This window comes from Trichoderma evansii (assembly GCF_050947405.1).
Source record: "Trichoderma evansii strain SZMC 28006 chromosome Unknown GGI43scaffold_7, whole genome shotgun sequence".
In the NCBI taxonomy this organism is placed as follows: domain Eukaryota; kingdom Fungi; phylum Ascomycota; class Sordariomycetes; order Hypocreales; family Hypocreaceae; genus Trichoderma; species Trichoderma evansii.
In genome coordinates this window covers 1-19558 of record NW_028145199.1, presented here as the reverse complement: position 1 = coordinate 19558, position 19558 = coordinate 1, and the positions used below count along the sequence as shown (strand labels likewise).

At 48.2% G+C, this 19558-nt stretch overlaps 8 protein-coding genes across 8 annotated transcripts; 3 read left to right on the top strand and 5 right to left on the bottom strand.

Annotated features, from left to right (window-relative positions):
• Positions 1-1237: 1237 nt before the first annotated feature.
• GGI43DRAFT_338713 (TauD/TfdA dioxygenase family protein) lies at positions 1238-2787 on the bottom strand. The gene is made up of 5 exons (XM_083202093.1): positions 2419-2787; positions 2207-2281; positions 2093-2151; positions 1819-2029; positions 1238-1736 (listed from the first exon to the last, which is right to left on the bottom strand). Exons 1-5 carry the CDS (start codon positions 2683-2685, stop codon positions 1269-1271), a joined length of 1080 nt encoding a protein of 359 aa, XP_083061475.1. The 5' UTR covers positions 2686-2787; the 3' UTR covers positions 1238-1268.
• Positions 2788-3841: 1054 nt separating this feature from the next.
• On the top strand, positions 3842-5463 carry GGI43DRAFT_422123 (major facilitator superfamily domain-containing protein; the record flags this gene model as incomplete). The annotated part of the gene is made up of 4 exons (XM_083208057.1): positions 3842-3937; positions 4018-4259; positions 4314-5147; positions 5220-5463. 4 exons carry the CDS (start codon positions 3842-3844, stop codon positions 5461-5463), a joined length of 1416 nt encoding a protein of 471 aa, XP_083061474.1.
• Positions 5464-6378: 915 nt separating this feature from the next.
• On the bottom strand, positions 6379-8887 carry GGI43DRAFT_338708 (aminotransferase class-III). The gene is made up of 8 exons (XM_083202092.1): positions 8275-8887; positions 8179-8214; positions 7407-8104; positions 7191-7344; positions 7045-7126; positions 6883-6974; positions 6687-6820; positions 6379-6619 (listed from the first exon to the last, which is right to left on the bottom strand). The coding sequence occupies exons 1-8, from the start codon at positions 8412-8414 to the stop codon at positions 6573-6575; spliced, it is 1383 nt and encodes a 460-aa protein (XP_083061473.1). The 5' UTR covers positions 8415-8887; the 3' UTR covers positions 6379-6572.
• On the bottom strand, positions 8320-8889 carry GGI43DRAFT_401817 (uncharacterized protein). Its single transcript, XM_083205630.1, has one exon. The coding sequence runs from the start codon at positions 8874-8876 to the stop codon at positions 8508-8510; it is 369 nt and encodes a 122-aa protein (XP_083061472.1). The 5' UTR covers positions 8877-8889; the 3' UTR covers positions 8320-8507.
• Positions 8890-10662, top strand: GGI43DRAFT_401816 (succinate-semialdehyde dehydrogenase (NAD(P)(+))). The gene is made up of 2 exons (XM_083205629.1): positions 8890-9089; positions 9173-10662. The coding sequence occupies exons 1-2, from the start codon at positions 8978-8980 to the stop codon at positions 10531-10533; spliced, it is 1473 nt and encodes a 490-aa protein (XP_083061471.1). The 5' UTR covers positions 8890-8977; the 3' UTR covers positions 10534-10662.
• Positions 10663-10766: 104 nt separating this feature from the next.
• Positions 10767-12131, bottom strand: GGI43DRAFT_401814 (uncharacterized protein). Its single transcript, XM_083205628.1, has 2 exons — positions 11521-12131; positions 10767-11445 (listed from the first exon to the last, which is right to left on the bottom strand). Exons 1-2 carry the CDS (start codon positions 11706-11708, stop codon positions 11268-11270), a joined length of 366 nt encoding a protein of 121 aa, XP_083061470.1. The 5' UTR covers positions 11709-12131; the 3' UTR covers positions 10767-11267.
• A 693-nt stretch (positions 12132-12824) lies between these two features.
• GGI43DRAFT_338662 (transcription factor domain-containing protein) lies at positions 12825-15857 on the bottom strand. Its single transcript, XM_083202091.1, has 7 exons — positions 15560-15857; positions 15341-15493; positions 15021-15286; positions 14877-14962; positions 14196-14809; positions 13965-14135; positions 12825-13911 (listed from the first exon to the last, which is right to left on the bottom strand). Exons 1-7 carry the CDS (start codon positions 15628-15630, stop codon positions 12996-12998), a joined length of 2277 nt encoding a protein of 758 aa, XP_083061469.1. The 5' UTR covers positions 15631-15857; the 3' UTR covers positions 12825-12995.
• Positions 15858-17300: 1443 nt separating this feature from the next.
• Positions 17301-19344, top strand: GGI43DRAFT_401806 (uncharacterized protein). Its single transcript, XM_083205627.1, has 3 exons — positions 17301-18243; positions 18314-18448; positions 18511-19344. Exons 1-3 carry the CDS (start codon positions 17584-17586, stop codon positions 19216-19218), a joined length of 1503 nt encoding a protein of 500 aa, XP_083061468.1. The 5' UTR covers positions 17301-17583; the 3' UTR covers positions 19219-19344.
• Positions 19345-19558: the final 214 nt, after the last annotated feature.

Below are 19558 nucleotides of genomic sequence, written 5' to 3'. Positions count from 1 at the left end.
TTTGGGTAGAGAGAGTGATTAGGGGGGAGAAGGCGAGTGATTACTGCAAGTGTTGGCAGCTGGTTATGGCCTGTCCCCCCGGAGGGTGTTGCCTCCCCCCTATTTTTCTGTGCAGTTACTGAAGAGGAACTGCAATGTGAAAGAAGGGATGCTGAAAGTGAGATATTTCTGATGGCACGAGAAGTACTTGATGAAGGAAAAGAAAAAAGTATGCTCGGTGATGGTGGACAGTTGCTGTGGATGTTGTTGGTTTGGTGTTTGCTTGTCGAGGTAGGTTCATTATGGCAGCTGGGTTTACTAACGGGATGCCACTCAAATATCACAACAGAGCCAATGATTCACTTCAAATACGATAAGATCAAGCATATTGTTGTTTGTCAAATGGAAGAAGCTTGCGTGTATTACTTTGCACGTGAAAATATCTTGGCAGCTTCGTTGATCTGATAACCATCGATGGCTGCAAGCTGGGAGGAGGTACTGCAAAGTATTTTTTCCCTCCAGCAGCTGTTGGAAAAAATAATCAGGCCATTATTTTCTATCGTTACCTTTCATTACTTGTTTTGCAGCAGAGTGCTCCTGTGTTGACATCAGCAACGGGGATTATCTACTTTTATGGCGTGCCAAATTCGGCTATTGATATAGCCAGCTAAATTTTGCCATTTCCATCCCGGCTATTTTCCCTCTGATAATACGTCATTGCTGCAGGCACGTTTCCTTTACTGTTATCTGTCAGATTATGGATAGATCCTCCGCATTCTTACTACTCTCAGATGGGTAAGTTGAAAGATCCTTTCGGGATATTAGAAGCTTAGTGTCGCCTTGTCCATGGAAGCTGTGATTGCCAGTAAAAGTTTCTATTCCATCTGCTGGGGTCCTTTTCATTCTTTTGTTTATGCCGAAGATGAATCAATTATGCTAATCTTAGTTTACTCTGGCAGAACAAAACCTGTAAAATAATTTGCAATGGGCGCAACAGAACGCGTACACGACACGCTACCCTGTTATACGATGCACAGATTTAAATATCATTACGGTTTTACAACTACGATTTCATCATATACACCAAGTAAAGCCTTGTAGAATCTTGAAAGTATTCAAGATAAAGAAATACGCGAGCAATACCGAAATTCAGGAGAAGACATCGAACGTTACCCAAATCATGAAACCAAGGCAGCGCTCTACTTATCTTTTGAAAATCGAGATCGGGCTACACAGTAGGCAAAGAATTTCACGTTGTGGTATATATATTTCTTATTAATATTGGTTATCTAATTGTTCAACACCAGATTCTTTGCCTTCTCCACCAGGCCGTTTCCATTCACGCCCTTCTCGTTCTCAAGTCGCGCAGCTCTCTCAGACAAGGTCTCGCTGTTTTCGGGATCGAAGAACGGTCGCTCTCCAAAGACGGCAGTACGCTTTCCTTCTCGAGATTCGGTGTCGTAGCCGCCGGGAACGGCCTTGTGGGCGATGATGCGGTTATCCCAGAAGGCAACCGCGCCGGGAGTCCACTTCCAGCGAGCGGTCACGTCGTCTGCGTTGGAGAGGTGCTCACGGAGCAAGGCGAGGATGTGGTGGGACTCCTGGGCGTTGAGCTCCTGGATGCGCTCGAGGAAGGTTGGGTTGTAGAAGAGAGACTTGAGGCGGGTGACGGGGTGTGTTCGGACCAGGGGATGGGCTGTGGAGATGGGGAGTCTGTGTGGTGTTCCGCCACCGTTGATGGAGCCGAGATAAGCTCTCTGTATCATTCTTGGTTAGCTTTCACGACTGCTGACTGATTCGTCATGGGCAGAGGGGTAATAGAGAACATTGTATACGTACATCTGAAGAGTGAACTCCGTGGAGACCCTCGATGGCCTTCTGGAAAGCGGGACTGAGCTTATCAAACAGCGCAGTTTGGCTGGTGAAGATGGTGTCGCCGCCGGTAGGAGGCGTCTTGAGCAGACGAAGGAGGGTATATGAAGGCGGGTTCACCTCGTAGGAGTGGTCACCGTGCCATTCTCCAGAGAAGTTGCCATGGTTTCGGATGTTTCTAAAACAAGTTGGTCAGAAAGCTCACGGTCAGTAGGTTTTTATAGCTGATTAAAACACTTACCCGCCACGGCCGATGATGGTTACGTGCCTGGGGTCTTGCTGGTTGGGATCTCTGTCTTGCTATAGCGTACGTTAAAGATGTGTTGGTATGAATCATCATAATGCAGCTACGTACAATGCCATAGTATGATGCAAGCTCGTGCTGCTGGTCAAGAGTGATATCTTGATCACGGAAGAAGACGACGCCTCTCTATATTTTGACTGTCAGTTAGCACTTGTTACAAAATACCGCTTCTAATTTTAAGCACCACGATTCATTCTTCTTTTTCTCTTCTTTCTTTTCATCCCCGTTTCTTTTTCTTCTTCTTTCAAAATTCAAATGCGTACCTCCGCTACCAGCAGTGCCAGTTCATCCTTTTGCTGGTCAGTCAGCTTGCTTAGCTGGACACCCTTGAGCTCGGTTCCGATTAATGGAGTGACATCTTCAATGGCCGTCGCCAAACCCAGTAGTGATTCTTTGGCTGGGTCGGCGAAAAAAGCTCGATCGCGGGCTGGGGTGAACTCCTTGAGCGCCTCGTGAGGAGGCTTATACGCCAACACAGCGGGAGTGATGGCGGTGCCGACGATGACACTTGGGGTGAGAACGTTGGCCATGTTGGAAATGAATTTTTTGAGAATATATCTTGTTTTTCTTTGATTTTTTAGGCGCTTTAACTTTTTCTATCCTTGTCCCTTGTCTTTTTCCAAGATCCCTTTCGCTGATCTCTTTTGCCCCTTCGCCTTTTTATACGCCCAGGGCCCTCAGCTCGGATTAAAAAGCAACTGATCAATTATTTAAAGATTACGACGGCTAATAGTTTACAACAAGCCAATCGGCTCATTGCCCCGATGGGTTCGTATCTTCGGAGTTGTCAATTCTGCGGGCGGGAGGCTATCGCCATGGCCATTCAAGATGACGACAGCGGGCCAACACCAATAACGCGAGCTGTTAACCCCGCGAATTCGTGCATCCAAGCATCCAGCACGCAGTTGGTAGCCATGCCGACGATCTTGCATGCAATGCACAAGTGATGCATCCCGCGGGGAAGCTAAACTCGAAGCTCTCGTGTATGGAATCAAATGTCTGGATTCGTACATTGCTGGTTGTTTAGGGCCGGACCAGGGCCATGATACCATTATTAGGTTGCAAACGTCATCAACCTGATAGGTCTAAATTTGATGGCAAATCGCAAGGCTAGCAAGGGGGGAGCTTTATATGTTTCTATCGATATTTCACGGTTTTGCGCGCCTGCTGCGCTTGGAGATGCGTTCAGACACATCATATATGATACCATTTCCATATCGAAGACGTGATTTTTCAGCCATGCAGCCTCACCTCAAAGGCGTGCGCAACGTGATATTTCACTAGCTTGATCCTTCAACGTTGTTTGAAATGTGCCGAGAGCTGAAAAGAGATGGAGACTGGATGCAAATTTATATATACTTTAGCATTTGTTTTGGAAATTTAATTAAAAATCCATTTGGGAAGATTACTATTTCATTTCCTTTGTATCTTCTTTGACTCATATTCTGGACGATCTGTTATGTAATTGCAACAATGGCGATTGAACCAACAGAAACAACAATTCCATCCGAGGTGCTTGAGAAGGAAAAGCCCATTGATGCTACAAGCTCAAGCTCCAACAAGAGCGAGGTGCCCGACAATAACGAGAAGTCCGCCGTTGTAGTCGACTCTCACTATGAGCCTTCTTCCAGTTCCAACAGCGATGTGTTTGACATCAAGGCCATTGACCCCGTCTTGGCACGGAAAATGGCGCTTGTGAACAATGCAATTGATGAGATTGGCATGACCAGCTTCCAGTGGAAGCTTTTTTGGCTCAATGGATTCGGATATGCAGTTGACTCGGTATGGAGTGCATGACTCTCAACTTGTTGATTAATAGTGCTTTTGTAAACTGACATTTGCGAGTTTTAATTCACATGTAGCTTCTAGTTGTCTGCCAGTCTATTGCAAATCCAGCTGTTCAGCAGGAGTATGGTCTGCCGAGTGCTCACATATCCGGTATCCCTCTGGCTTCACAGGTTGGCCTCTTAGTGGGAGCTGGCATCTGGGGCTTCTCCGCCGATATCATTGGTCGGAAGCTCGCCTTTAACACAAGTCTGCTCTCTTGCGCCGTGTTTGTGCTTATTGCGGGTGGCATGCCGTCATATATCTCTTTCTCTGCCATGTAAGTTTCTCAGCTAAACTCTTAGTCGAGATTGACAGAAACTAATGTTTATAGCGTGGCCATTTACTCGGCTGGTGCCGGCGGCAACTACATTCTCGATGCCACCAACTTCCTCGAGTTCCTCCCCACTAGCTACGCATGGCTCGTCACGTTCATGGCCGTCTGGTGGGCCGTCGGATATACCATCACGGGTCTCCTTGCGTGGGCCTTTATGAGCAACTTTAGCTGCGCACCCGACGCAGTGGTGTGCACTCGAGCGGATAACATGGGCTGGCGATATCTTCACTTCACTTGCGGCGCTCTTGTCTTGGTCATGGCCTTTGCTCGTCTGGCTTTTGTGCGCATGGTGCAGACGCCGAGGTGGCTCATTGCGCAGAATCGCGACGAGGAGGTCGTTAAGATCCTAAACGACCTTTCTACAAGATCAGGGAAATCACACAGCTTGACTCTGGAGCAGTTACAGGCAGAAGGCGTGGTTCTTCACACTGAGGAATCCGTCTGGTCTACTCTCCGGCTCAAGATGCACTTCAAGGGCCTCTTCCAGACGCGAAAGCTGGCCTGGTCCACCACCGTCATCTTGGCCAACTGGTTCGTCATCGGAATGGTCTCTCCGCTGTACAGCGTCTTCTTGCCGTTCTATCTGCAATCTCGGGGTGCTGTCGTTGGCGACGACTCCAATTATACTACATGGAGGGACTACGCCATTAACCAAGTTGCCGGACTTGTCGGCCCAGTAGTTGCGGCAGTGCTGATTGAGACCAAGTTCTTTGGGCGAAGGGGTACTCTTGCTGTTGGCGCGCTCATCACCATGGTGCTGCAGTTTGGCTATACGCAGATTAAGACGCCGGCGCAGAATCTTGGTGTTTCGGCTGCCATTTCAGCGGCATCGTAAGTTGCGACTTATATAATACCCCACTCATTGATTTCGATGACAAAAGCTAACAGTTTCGACTTTTGTAGGAACATCTACTATGGCACGATATATGCGTATACGCCTGAGATTTTGCCATCTGCGCATCGTGCGACGGGCTATGGTCTCTGTGTCGTCCTGAACAGAGTCGGTGGTATTCTTGGCGTTTTGGTGGGAAGCTATGCGAACGTAGAGACGACGGCTCCCTTGTTTGTTTGCGCGGCCTTGTTTGGGCTGCTTGTTATTTTGAGTTTAATACTTCCCTTTGAGTCCAGGGGAAAGCGAAGTCAATAAAAGATGGCTTTGGCCCCTTCTCTGATATAAGATCTTTCATGTATGATTGAGATGAAGATGAGATGCGTTGCATATTTGCCGTTACAGCCGCGGTGGAGATGCTGCTGCTTAAAGTATCAGCCGTGATTGTTGCCAAATTGGGGAACTTGTGTAATCTTTCTTCCGATTCAGCATCGTAACGGCGATCCACGACTAATTATATATATCATGCCACTGGCTACTGTCGGAGAAGCATCTGGAAGTCCCCCGGAACCGGTTTCACTCACTGTGTGTGAACCGGCACAGCGCAATATGCCGGACAGCCCCCCGGGCGTATCTCTCCCGGCGTAGCATCTGCCGGCTTCTCGAATATGGAGAATGCGGGGATGGCACAGGAACAAGAACCTGGCCCTGACTCGGGACGTGACGAGATTCGGCGGTCCAGCCTCCGGCCCGGCCACCGGAGATGGACGAAGGCTTCTCCACGCTTTGCGACTTGATAGGCTTGAGATTAAGTGACAGGTCCTCATGCCATTTGCGAGAGAGTTCTAGAACTAGTTTGGAGATTCTGGGGTCTAGTGCGCGAATTTGTTTGATGCCCGCATGATCAAAGTATTACGTGGTGGCAAATTTCCCCACACATAGCGAAGTGAATCTGTAGTGTAATAGCAGTAAGATTTTGCTATCTCGGCTGACGTAGAGAAGATGTGGAGTTGGGATGATAAGGGATGGAGAACCGCGTTGGCCACACGTGGAAGGGGGAAAAATTGATCTAGCTGGCTATCAAGGGCGGCGTCAAGGGCGGCGTCAAGGATGTCAAAATGATGGATGATTATTAAGGCGTATTTTCAAAACCGAGATGGAAGAAAGGATACATGAACAAAGGATACATGCATTATGTATTATGCCGTTGAACTATGTCTTTTTACTTGACATCACACGTAAGGAGAACATTGACAAGGTAATTAATTTTTAAATGGTATATTTCTTTTTCCACTTGATCCAATTTTCTAAAGCCATATGATGCGCGCCAAATCCAGATAGTTTATACAGTTAACTCAAATACAATGATTAAAAAATGGCTTCTCCTATGAATCAACGCCTTTTTCGCTACCCAAGCTTTTTCTTCTCTATGCAGATCCGAGGGCCTTGTCCAGGGACTCAATCAGGTAAGGGACTGTAAAAAAAAAATTGTTAGTTTAGCTGAAAATACAAGTTTGTTCTAGTTTGGGGGCTAGACTCACTGTGAGCCTCCTCAAAGACAAGCATGGGGCGAAGTCGCACGGTTCGGACACCGCAAGTGCCAATGTTGACGCCAAGGGTCTTCATCTTCTTGACAAGAGCGGCAGAGTCCTTGGTGTCGAAGGCAATGTAGGTTCTGATGAGAGGCGTTAGTTTTGCTGCTATTCGATTCATTCAATTGGCTGGAATGCCACTCACCCTCGGTCCTTGCCACGAAGGTTCTCAACCAGCTGTGGGTACTTCTCAGCGAGGCGCTCCATCTCCTTGTAGAGTGCCGCACCAACGCGAGCCTAAAAAAAAAAGTTAGCTGTTTGATACTAACGAGGAAAAAATAATTTTCTGTTCTTCAGCTATACTTACAGTCTGGTTGCAGAGGTCCTTGGACAGAATCTCCTCGACGACGGCCTTGGCCATGACAACACGGGCTGGGTCACCGATCCAGCTATTTTCTTAATTAGCACATGTACACTAAAAAAAAATCTCCATCATATAGAGGGGCAACTAACGTGTTGAACTGGCGGTAAGCCTTGTCAGGCACCAGCTTAGGGTTGCCAAAGAAGTAGCCCGCAGTGTTGGCCTTCTTGGAGAAGGTCACAATATCGGGGGGCGAAGTAAGGTTCCAGTGCTCGTGGCCCCAGAACTTGCCGGTGGCGCCGAATCCTACACACGGTGCATTAGCGACTTTTTTCAATATGGCGAACCTGAAAGATAGTTTGACATACCAGTCTGGACCTCGTCGACAATCATGGTGACGCCGTGCTTCTGGGTAATGTCACGAAGGCCCTGGAAGAAGGCGGCAGAGGCGTGGTTGTCACCACCCTCGGACTGGATGGGCTCGACGATGAGACCAGCGACGGGGAACACCCAGGTCTTGATGAGCTCCTCAACCTTGTCGAGGCATCGCTTCTCCTCAGCGGCGTTCTCAGCAGCGTACTTCTCAAGGGGGTACTTGAGAGCAGGGAAGGGAGCCTGAGGCCAGTTGAATGAGGGGATGTCGAGCTTGTGGACAGCCTTTGAGCGGGTGGTGGACAAGCTACCGAATCCTCGTCCGTGGAAGGAGTTGGCAAAGCTGAGGATGGCCAGGTCGGGGGAACCAGGCTTGGCGTTGTTGAGGCAAGAGGCAATCTCCTCCTCGGTCCACTCAACACCCTCACCACGCTGCTTTCGTCGGTAGAGCATCATGGCGGCCTTGTAGGCCAGCTCGTTGGCCTCGGAACCAGACTGGGCGGTGAAGATCTGGTCGAGTCCCTTGGGGGCGGCCCTGAGGAGACCATTCTTCAGGACATCGTGCCACTGGCTGGAGGGGAAGTTACCCAGAGCAGGGCGGTTGACCAGGGCGGAGATGAGCTCAGGGGACTGAGCGGCCTTGATCAGAGTTGGGTTGTTGTAACCAACAGGGATGGAGGCAATCTGAGAGTAGCTGTGTTGAAAATGTTAGATACAAAGCCTAAAGCATAAGATTTATATGCAGCCATATAAGTCTATTAAACATACACATCAAGGTACTGGTTGCCGTCAACATCGACAATGCTTTACATATAAGTTAGCTTCAAACTTCCTTTAAACTCATGAGATATAAGTATAACATACTAGTTGCCAAAGGACTTGTCATAATCGGCAACAAAGTAGAAAGCTCGGTTATCAAAGAAAGCACCCAGCTTCTCGGCCTCAGCCTTGGACTTGGGGCCGGGGATCTCAGTGGCCACCTTGACTTCGCGAACAGCAGACATTTTTGCGGAAGTAAAATGAACTTGAATGATTGAAAAAAGATTAAAGTTCAAGATTGCTCTGCTATAACAAAACAAAGAACAAGATATCTCCTTTTATAAACTCAAGGTAGCGCATACTCTGTTCTTTATACTTTGGATCTTGTAAGTGCCCCGGCAATGGCCTTGCCGGCTAACGACGGTGGCGGACGTGGGGATGGGGTTTAGCGTCGACGACCGGGCCGGTTCCGGCTGCGCTGCCGGGTCCACGTGAACAGCTTCCGGGTGCTTTCTGGAGATGCCGGTCGTGGAAGATTGAAGAATGGCAAGACGATATCGGAATTGGCGGCGTGGGAATGAATCGTGGATGGGATGCAATTTGGTAATGCGATGGATTGATAATGGGTTCGGAATCCATCCGGATGCTGCCTTGCAGCCGGTTCTATAAGAAGAGGCGGGGAGGACTACAAGGAGCCCGTTTGTCATATATATCAGACAAAAATACATAAAAATATTTTGAACTTGTTTCCCTATCACATTTAGAAAATTAAAGAGTCACGATAAGTTTGAGAATACATCAGGACAAAATGTCTGCTGCTGCTGCATCGCTGCTCAAGGACGCATCGCTGCTGAAGACGAAGTCTTACGTCAACGGCGAATGGGTCGACGCCAAGTCAGGAAAACAGTTCACTGTTGACAGTAAGTTAAAACCACCAAGGATATGAAAGACAAACATGTCTTTTTTGTCTATATAGATGGAATTTCCTAACATTGATATCCAGATCCTGCTACTGGAGAGGAGGTTGCCAAATGCCCTGAATTTGACGCCGAGGACACTGAGAATGCCATCAAGGCGGCCAACGATGCCTTCCAGACATTCCGCAAGGTGCCCCCTCAGGAGCGCTCCCGTCTTCTACGCCGCTGGTACGACCTCATGGTCGAAAATGCCGAGGACATTGCCAAGATCATCACCCTAGAGAACGGCAAGGCCCTGCCTGATGCCAGAGGCGAGGCCGCCTACGCCGCCAACTTCTTCAAGTGGTTCTCCGAGGAGGCGCCCCGAATCTACGGCGATGTCATCCAGCCCAGTGCCCCCAACTGCCGCGTCGTCACCCTCAAGGAGCCCATTGGTGTTTGCGGTCTGATTGCTCCCTGGAACTTCCCTGCTGCCATGATTACCCGCAAGGTTGGCCCTGCTTTGGCTGCGGGCTGCACGGTTGTTGTCAAGGCTCCTACTGAGACGCCTTTGACTGCGCTTGCTTTGGCTGAGCTGGCTCACCGAGCTGGTATTCCTAAGGGTGTTGTCAACGTCATCACCGCTTTCGACAACACCCCTCTTGTTGGCAAGGTCCTCACCACAAACCCCATTGTCAAGAAGGTGTCCTTCACTGGTTCCACCCCCGTTGGCAAGATCCTCATGAACCAGAGCTCCTCCACTCTCAAGAAGCTCTCTTTTGAGCTGGGCGGCAACGCGCCCTTCATCGTCTTCGAGGACGCCGACCTGGAAAAGGCAGTGCAGAACTTGATCGGATGCAAGTTCCGAGTCGCCGGCCAGACATGCGTCTGCGCCAACCGCATCTTTGTCCACAGCAGCATCTACGAGGAGTTTGTCAAGCGCGTCGTCGACATTGTCAAGACCTTCAAGGTCGGCAACGGCCTCGACGAGAAGACCACACACGGCCCCCTGATCCACAGCAGAGCGGTGGCCAAGGTCGACGAGCACGTCCAGGATGCCATTTCCAAGGGCGCTCGTCTGCTCCACGGCGGCAAGAGACTTCCTCTGGGCCCCAACTTTTACGATCTGACTGTTCTTGCGGACGTCACTCCCAACATGCAAGTCTTCCGCGAGGAGACCTTCGGACCTGTTGCCGCGTTCTTCAAGTTCGATACCGAGGAGGAGGTCGTTGCGCTTGCCAACGATGCCGATGTTGGTCTGGCAGGATACTTCTTCAGCAAGGACAACAGCCGATGCTGGCGCGTTGCTGAGGCGCTGCAGGTTGGCATGATTGGTGTCAATGTTGGAGCCATCAGCGACGTTGCCATTCCCTTTGGAGGTGTCAAGGAGAGTGGATTCGGACGCGAGGGTAGCAAGTACGGTGTTGATGAATACCTCACCACCAAGATGATTATGACTGGTATTTAAGCGCGGGTTCGAGAAAAGAGAAGGAAAGAAAGAAAGAAACAACGGAACATCTCCGAAAAGAGCGAATAGCTCCATGTTAATATTTGGCTTAGCGATTGCATTAATGGATCAGAATTCTTAGAGTTAGTTATTAGAAAGGTATAGGAAAAAAAAAGATAAAAGCTTACCTCTTCAATATCCCATTCTCTCGTCTTCATGTCACTTGTTGTTGTCAGGAAACCCGGCGTAGCGAATGCTTTAAATAGTTGTATAGGCGTCGATTATCTATATACTATAGCTCAAATCGGCTATTTGGCGCCTCAAGAAGTAAAAAATATGCCCAAGATGGCTGACAGTCATCCAGTATCTGCTCGAATCTCAAAAATGATCCGTAGAATGAAGGCTAATCCCACCCAAATCATAACAATCTGATATCCCATAATAACCATCCTGTACTCCAATCCGTTGACCAATAACAACATTTCGCTCCCAAGAATTAAATCAGTATGCCGGCCTGCGGTAATGAGCGCACATCATGGACCTATTCAACCAGATGCCACTCTCCATAATTTGACCACTCGCCCAGTTATCCCTCAATCCGTGAGGTGTTAAATAGTTCTTTATAACCAAAGATGAGATATTAGCCCTTTCTTTCTTTCCGCCTCTGCAGCTCGATGCATCCTCTTCGTATATATATCAGGAGCCAGAGTCGTTTATAGAAACTGCATCACGATACATCTTCCATATCTTTCTCATCATCTCGCCATGATTGCTCGCAGGCGATCGCGTCTTCTTTGCTTTTGCGCACGAGGCGGTTCTATGCCGTACGCCGCCAATTCGAACGGATCAGACGCATCTTCGAGTTTTTCGAGCTTTTTCCGCCTCAGGTGTAGCCAAAATAGAACTAACAGTACGGATCCGAGGAGAAGCAAACTGGAGTAAACAAGGCCAAGGTCAGCAAGTTTGCATCTTTAGACATTATAAGCTGAAGGCAAGGAGAGAGCATACGCTGTAGAGATGATTACTGCGATAAGAACATGCGTTTGAGACAAGGGCTTTTCGCATGTGTTACTCTCCTGAGTTTCTGTGCAGCGCGCCAACAGGCGATTGGAAACGCTGGTTAGCTGCTCAATTGAGCGGCTGAGTATGCTTCCTGACATCTCGCGCACCATGATGACGCCGTTGTCACCTTCCATTACTGCAATAGAGAAAATAATGAGGGCGGTAGGGTAGTAAATGTGTGTGTAAGAGAGCGTTTTTGCAGAAAGCAAAACAAAACACCATCCCTTCAGTCACAATCAGAGGCCGCCATGAGCTCGTATATAACGCTCACCTTGTCACTCTCGTGTCTCTAGTCAGCCCCCAATACGAGACTCACTAACTGCCAACCCATGTTTTGACTATTGAATGGCATCAACCATTCCGCACGGCCAAAAAGAGGGCTGTGCAGCGGAGGTTTCAGATGTGCATTCCCCACAACCCTGGGAAATGAAACAGAAGGGGCCAGGCCAATGGAGGCGCCGTTGTACCTGGTTTCACCCCGCGCGGCCGACGCTTTTGGAGTAGCTTGGCGCTGGTGGCTGATCGTTCTGGTATGACGATGCAAGCGCAGGATCGCCGTGACGCCAGTGAGACGCTATATACCCGCGTTCTTCCAAGGCATATCCATCTTCAAACAGCCTGCGCAATGCCGGAGGGGGAACACGTTTTGTCGCATCGCGTCTCTCTAAAGGGACTTGCGCTGCTAGCAACTGCTTTGCGCATGTCCACATCTTGTATGATAAAGTGTTATGAAATACTACTGCGAATAATAGGAGGCGTTGGAGCAGAGATAACAGACAATACGAACCCCGAGATGAATTGTGATATACGAAACAACTAAAAACTTACAGGGAATTAATAGTCCCAATCCGTCTTTGTAGAACCGTCACATCACGCAAAAGCGGCATCAACCTGCCATTTCCAGCCACGCAGCCAAGCAGCAGGGGTCCGCCCAGATCTACGTATCTCAACCCTCGGCTTCTCCATAATTTGAAGCTTTGACAATAACCCACGATGACACTCGCATATTTTCAAGAACCATGATGTCAGAAGTGATATCATATTAATACATACATAATGATCTCCGAAACTATTATCCATCTTTGCTAGATCAGCGGCGCGACCTATCTCTTGTTGTTATGTTTAATTATAAGCTGGCGAGCCCCAGCCTTGCTCATTGTCTTATAATAGTGGCGGCTTGTACAAGGCTTTTAGGCCAGCCGCCACGTCAGCACGCTCTCCCTTCAGACACCCAGCCTTATGCAAAAGCTGGCGTGGTAGTTGTGTTGCAGGCCCTGCAGCAGGGGTGCTCACTGTTCTGGTCGACCACTGTAATCATCATCCAGCCCTGTTCTCTGTCGTGTTACAAGTATAGGCGACTTGACGTGAGGCAGCTTCGATATCTTGTTAGGTTGAATTCATTTCTTTATCGTCGACGTTTTTCATCCATGTCCTGAATCGATATTATTGCCAAATTCATTCCCAAAGAATGCCGAGAAATCATCTAGACTTTGCGGAAATGATGCAAAATGTCCGTCTACGCCAAAGAATGGAGTGCCTGTTGGCATCATCGCGGGTTCTTCCTTCGGAGCCTCTCCCATATGCCTCGGCTGCTCCATCACTGGCGGTACCATCGGCACTGGCTTGCTCTCAACGCCTCTCTCAGCCATTTCTGCTATGGGCGCGTCGCTCTTCCATAGTTGCTCCCATTTTTTGAATTTTGCATATTCAGACTCGCTCACCATAGAGCTAGCCGTCAGCTCTTGTGCGTTCATGTTGGCTATAGCTTGTTCGAATGCCTCTATTAGCGATGTTTCGGAGTGTGCGGATTGACTGCCAGTTGACATTTCCTTGAGCATAGATAGCCCATCTCGTAAAGCCTGTCGGAACATGTATGTCTTTTGAGAAAGGCATTGCGTAGTAATGACTAAAAGAGCTGCCCGACAAGAGCTGAATTCAGTATACGACGCACGAGCAAGGCCAATACTGTTACGCAGAGAGCGACACGTGTCTATAATTGCCAGTGCAGCCTCAGTACAGTCTGCAACCAAGGTCGAGCGAGTACCCTTCCTGCTTAGCGACGCACTGGAGGGCCCGTTTGCAGATGTAGCCGGACTGCTGCCGTCTTTAAATCCAGCCTCGGGGAAGATAAAAACGCGGCCAACATACATGCGTACAAGGCAGAATTCCAGGTGCAGATGCATATGTTGGCGAGAAATTGCCGACTGAGATGTAAACTCTTTGCAGAAAATGTCGTTTGGTAAAGATTCCCACCAGCTTTTAAGTTCACGGTGTAGCCCCAAGAGCCTCTTTAGGCCTTCTGGAACGTCGTGTTTGGGTAGAGACCGTAGGACAGTTCTAGATAACATCATTAGCAACTTAGCTTGATATACGATAGCGTAGGATCTCACATCTCTTGGGACATTCTGCTTAGCTTTTGATTTAGTTCAAAAGTCGCTAGGAGATGTGCAGTATCGACTGGCGTGGTTGACGACCAAAGGTCGGGGAGATGAATGGGATAGTCGGCGTCCACATCAGTAGCTAAAATAGATGTTGGCCTTCCATGGAAGATTCCGACACGCCTATTCAGTTATTAGCAAAGTTGCAATTTTATACTCTTATCCTCTTGCCATAAGACATACTTTTCAATCGTGTATACACTCCACCACACCCGGTTTCTGGTTTCGACAATGCGCACATCCCGATTTTCGACAGGATATTTCCTATGCATGCCGTTTTGTATCGCAAGCTTAAGGGCAAGATTGAGATAGATGTAGGCCAATCCAGATGCATCCACTGGCAGAGTGTATATACCTAGCAATAGGACGGCCTGCACGCTCTCCAACGAGGATACTGTAATAACATCTGGAAGCAGTCTGCACGCCTGCTGATAGAACAGTATTCCAACTGCATCCTCTGAAAACGCGCCCGCCCCTTTCTCTGTGGGGTTCTCGGCGCCCTCAACCAACGATTCGAGGTAAGCAAATTGCGTTCCAATGGCGAGAGTGGCAAAAATAATGCCAATTATTCCTACATCTCTCCGAGAGAAAGATGCAGGATTCTCGTAAGCAAGATTTAATTTGGCCTTGAGCCAGTTTTGTTCAACAAAGAAATAGTTGGTCTGCGCATGCTTGAAAAAGGAATAAACGAGGAAGTCGGCGATAGGTCTCGGTGGTAATAATGATAGTGATCCCAGAATTTCAGAGTTTGACTGGAGCTCCTCGGCGCGGTAGTATTCCTTGAATGCCGTCGCAGACTTGGATGAGTGCTACATAAGCTGGTCAGCCTCGATGTGAAGGGCAGAGAGAGCATGCTGTATTCACATTTAAAGAATCATTTGTGACTGTTTGGTCGATCCACTTCTTTATACGCATGGAAAAGTTCCAGTGTGAAAATTCTCCGGAATAATCTATTGGCTCGAGTTAGTTTCCGGCGCGTGGCAAAAGGGGCAAGATGAAGCATTATACGTGTAACATTGCCGTGGAGAGGTCGCATCTCAAATTTTTCGTCCACGCCATCGAATTCAGAGCTCTGGGATGAGATATCAGCCGGTCGAGAGGAGCCTCGGCGCTTGTCTGTGGCCTCGGCCAGGTCTTTGAGAGCGTCGAGGTCAAGCGCATCTTTGCTGCCGAGGTAGCCCTGGACAATCTTTTCCAGGTACTCGAGGCGTTTGGCCTGATCAGCCGCGCTCTCGGCTGGTCGGGGTCTTTGGTGGTTGTCAGAACGGTTCCGCCTTATGATATTGAGCATGGACAATCAAAACAGCATCGTGGATAATAAGGTCTACCTTGCTATTGTTCCCGGGCGCACGCCTGAGCCGGCCTGGGACTCGGTATCGGCAGCCCTCGCTGTGAAGTCGCACGGGCGGCCTAGCCGGAAGCACCTCCGACACGGCACACCTCCATCGCACCTCTCCTTCTGGCGGCGACAGCCATCGCACCTACATTCGCCGCGTCAGATAAGATTCCTTCTGATTTCAGCTTGCTCAGCTCCTGGGACAACGTACGCTCGAGCCGCTCGTTTCCTCTCTCTATCTAGGTGACGACTGGACTTTGACGGCGGCGGCTGGATGTCCATGGGGGTCACAGCGATGACATCAATGCAGGGACAGTCCGAGAAGCCGCAGATTTTTTGATTCCGGGTGATGAAGCCCCATTCCCGTATGAAGCAGAAGAGTGGAGATTGAAGATTAGTGTTGGTCACTGTCGCAAACCCCCAGAGGAAGATATGGCTGCTGCTAGGCCGCGATGACTAAGCACGCAGCTAAACGGCAGCCTGGCCGAGGTCGGGATATTAGATACTGTGGTAAGCCCAGCCCCCAAGCTTGATGCTAGCAGTAGCTATTTGCTGCTATTTTATTACATAGTGGCAAGCCAGGCGGTGGGTACCCGCAGCAGTGGTTGGCATTGGCATTCACAGAGTCGAGATGCGATGCGGGGGCTAGCCCAAGAACCGGAACGCCGGTACTCTGTCGAATCTTCCATCCATCTCTTCTAATACATGTTGGTTGGCAGCCAGAGCCTCAGCTGTTCATGGGCGCAGCGTGTGTGGGGCAGCCCATCTTGCATATAGCAGCGTATAATCTGCCCATTGGCTGCATCTTTGTATTCTGTACATTAATAACAGGTACAATTTCACCCAGTGAGCAGAGAGGTATATATAAGTGCCTGAATTACAAATTAGTGCACCTATCCATGCCCTTTGCTGTATTTGCCACAGTCGCCTCTATAGAGTCATACACAAGACGACGAAGACACTAACTGCGGTCTATTTGAAATGTCAATTTTTTGCACCTGTTGAAGAGACGTCAAACTACCTCGTACAGGGCAAGCAAATAAACCATCAATAAATTACCATCTACTTCGCACGTTATGACATGTAAATGAAAGTCACTATGTCAGCGTAATGACCAAAGAATGATGTCTCACGCTGCAATAACTTGCTGGTTACGAAATTGCTCGTAAGCAAACAGTTACAAGCGACTCGTGTTTTAGTGGCACGCTCCATAGTATTGAGAATCTAGAATACTGCGCGTACTGGTATCCTGGGTTCGGTGATTCGGCATCCTTCTCAAATAGGATTTTTCAATATGCACCTATGCAGCTCACGCCGAAATGTACATTGTTTAATTAATTTGTGTGAATGGTAAAATCTCTAGTATCTTTAACAGATAAAGATGGCAATTTGTACTCACACTTGTCTCTTGAGCTACCTACCTTGCATCCCGTGTATCCCGGGCAATCTGCCAGGGCATATAATAACTTCCAGCAATCACTATTCCCTTTTTGCGATTTTACGAATTTCGAGCATTGGTAATATTGCAGTGACAGCTCCACGTTATATCCGATACTGAAATTTGGGTGACAAGGCTGCTGATGATAACAAGCTCCTTGAGCACAAGGTTCTCCCACGTGTATCGGCCGCGATAGCTTCTAGGAGTTTTAACCCCTTTGAACCGATGATTAATAGATATGATTATACTCCCACATTACAATGACAAAGTTGACAGAACGTTGTATCTGTTTATAACATTACTACAGACTCTGTAAGCTATTGCCAAGCTTCAGCCCCCTGTAGCTACAGGTATGTTAGCCTGTGCATCAACTGTCATATGATAAGCACAGCCGCGCCTGCATTTCTAACCTAATGCGGCCAACACATGAAATAAAGGAGCGAGAACAGCGAGTGTTAATATATACAAGCCACATTAGGAACAAGTGTCGCCGTGGCTTGTATAGCCTGGAATTGTGCATACGTCGGAGTTTTTGTCCATGCCCTAAACTCAATCTGAAATTATGAATAGTAATCACGGCTATTGCCCCTCGGGTCGCGCTTCCACGCATTTCCAAGTCGACTGGGAATATATTAGTTAAAGGACGAATTGCAACACCGCTCCCCAAAATGATTGCCCGTGGACTAGTCCTCAAAGGCTCAATTTTTACATGTCTTAATTCTTAATCCTTGACCAACCCACTTCTTCTTCAGCTTCAGTATCCGCTTTCCACCATAGTTGCTCCATCTACGGGCGACATGCCGCAGTCGTTCTCCTTTGTCAATTTCGACGGGCCGAACCTCGTCCCCGATGCGCAGGTTCGGCGGCGCATCCGGCAGCAGGCGATGAGAGACACTGCCGTGGCCCGGAAGCAGAGGGGTGACTATGGCAAGCATAACATGAGGCAGTATCCAGTCTTTGTAAACCCGCCCTCCAGTTCTGAGGCTGCGAGAGATGGCCCAGACTCAAATGAAGTACAGCGCATTCGCCAATCTATAGATCTCTACGTACCATTTCCCTTCCAGGATCCGAACATGCCCAAGCAGTTTTCTGTGCTTCTTAATCTCATGCCATTGACCGGCCTTCGTCTTGGCGTCGGCACCCTTTCTCACTATCTCTACGAGCCAACCCAACCCAAAGATTCCATCATAGCAGCACAAACTTCGAGTCAGAGGCTTCTATCTTTCATCCCAAGTCGGTATGGACACGTGCAGCTTCTTCGCCACGCAACAGACTGTGTCATTGCAAAGCTTCAGTATCTTTCGCAACCAGAAGAAGACAGATCGCCCAAGGGGGATTTAAAAGCGTTAATGCATTATCAGAAAGCACTTAAAGCGCTTCAAGAGGCACTGCTAGATGAGCGCGAGTGGGCCAAGCCGGAAACTCTCTGTGCGACACAGCTTCTAGGAATTTTCGAGGTGAATATAACATTGCATATACAATGCCTTCTCAGCCTATAATATACAATTAACCAAAGAATTTTTACAGGCCCTTAATGGAAATGAGAAAGATTCCTGGATGCAACACGTCGGGGGTGCGGCTAGACTTGTAGAGGCTCGAGGGGCTCACATGTTCAAGTCGGAGTTTGAGAAAGCCCTATTCCTATCACATATTGGGCCAACGGTAAGAATATCCAGACCCCAAAGTTTGAAACTACAAAGAAGGCTCATTGTTTCTCCACCCAGGTCATGTCAGCATTTCTAAGCAATACGCCCTGCTTTTTGGAACAGTCACAGTGGCAAGTCGTTATCCGAGAGGCGGTCAACGAAGATGCGACTCTTTTAAATGATAAAGAATTTGTCATTGCGTTATGGGGCGGTCTTATTGATCTACCAAGGCTCTTCAAAGACACAACGGCACTTCTGATGGCGTCTTGTCCGCCTTCAAAAAAGGTGGTTGATGATCTCACAGAGCGCTTATTGGCAAAACGTAAAAACCTCATGATATGGCTTTCTCTGATAAGAAAGAACCCCATAATCAAAGACGGAGGACTAATGGATGATGAAAACGGCGTTCTCGTTTTTTCTCCAGATTTTGACTATAAGGCTCTGGGACCTTGGTGTCTAACACGCATGGCATTGCGAGGAACCTATGCAGTGTGTCGAATGGTTAAGTCACGACTTTTGTACGCTATATCTCCTGAAAAGTTCCAGCCTTTGGAGGCTGAAGCGCAAGATATTGCCCGCCGTCTTCTTAGTTTACAGGATGAAATGGCTGCCGCTAAAAACTCAGCTTTGGTCTATAATCAGTTTATGGCGCAGGGAAGCTGGATTGCGAAAGGGATTCTCGAAACAAAAGATATATGGAGCGAGAAGCGGGACAGGGATGAAGGTATGCTTGAGAAGTGGAAATTTGAGAAGTGGAACAAGGTTATAGGGAGGAAAATCTCTTAGCTATATAGTTTCCCCTCTTGCTGGTTTTTTTTTTTTTTTTGGTATTGTTTTCTCTATCAGAATCAGTGCTTGCCTGATAGCATGTCATCTAGCGATTGTTTTCAATATAACTCTCTTCTCATCAAATTTAAAGGGAATTGTTATTCAACACCCCAGTTTCGTTATCCAGCATCCCCCGTTGTAATTGAATGACCAGTCAGTTCACTCATATATATACATTTAAGAAATATACAACACTTAGAAGCAGTAGAGATAGTAGAGATAGTAGAGATAGTAGAGATAGTAGAGATAGTAGAGATAGTAGAGATAGTAGAGATAGTAGAGATAGTAGAGATAGTAG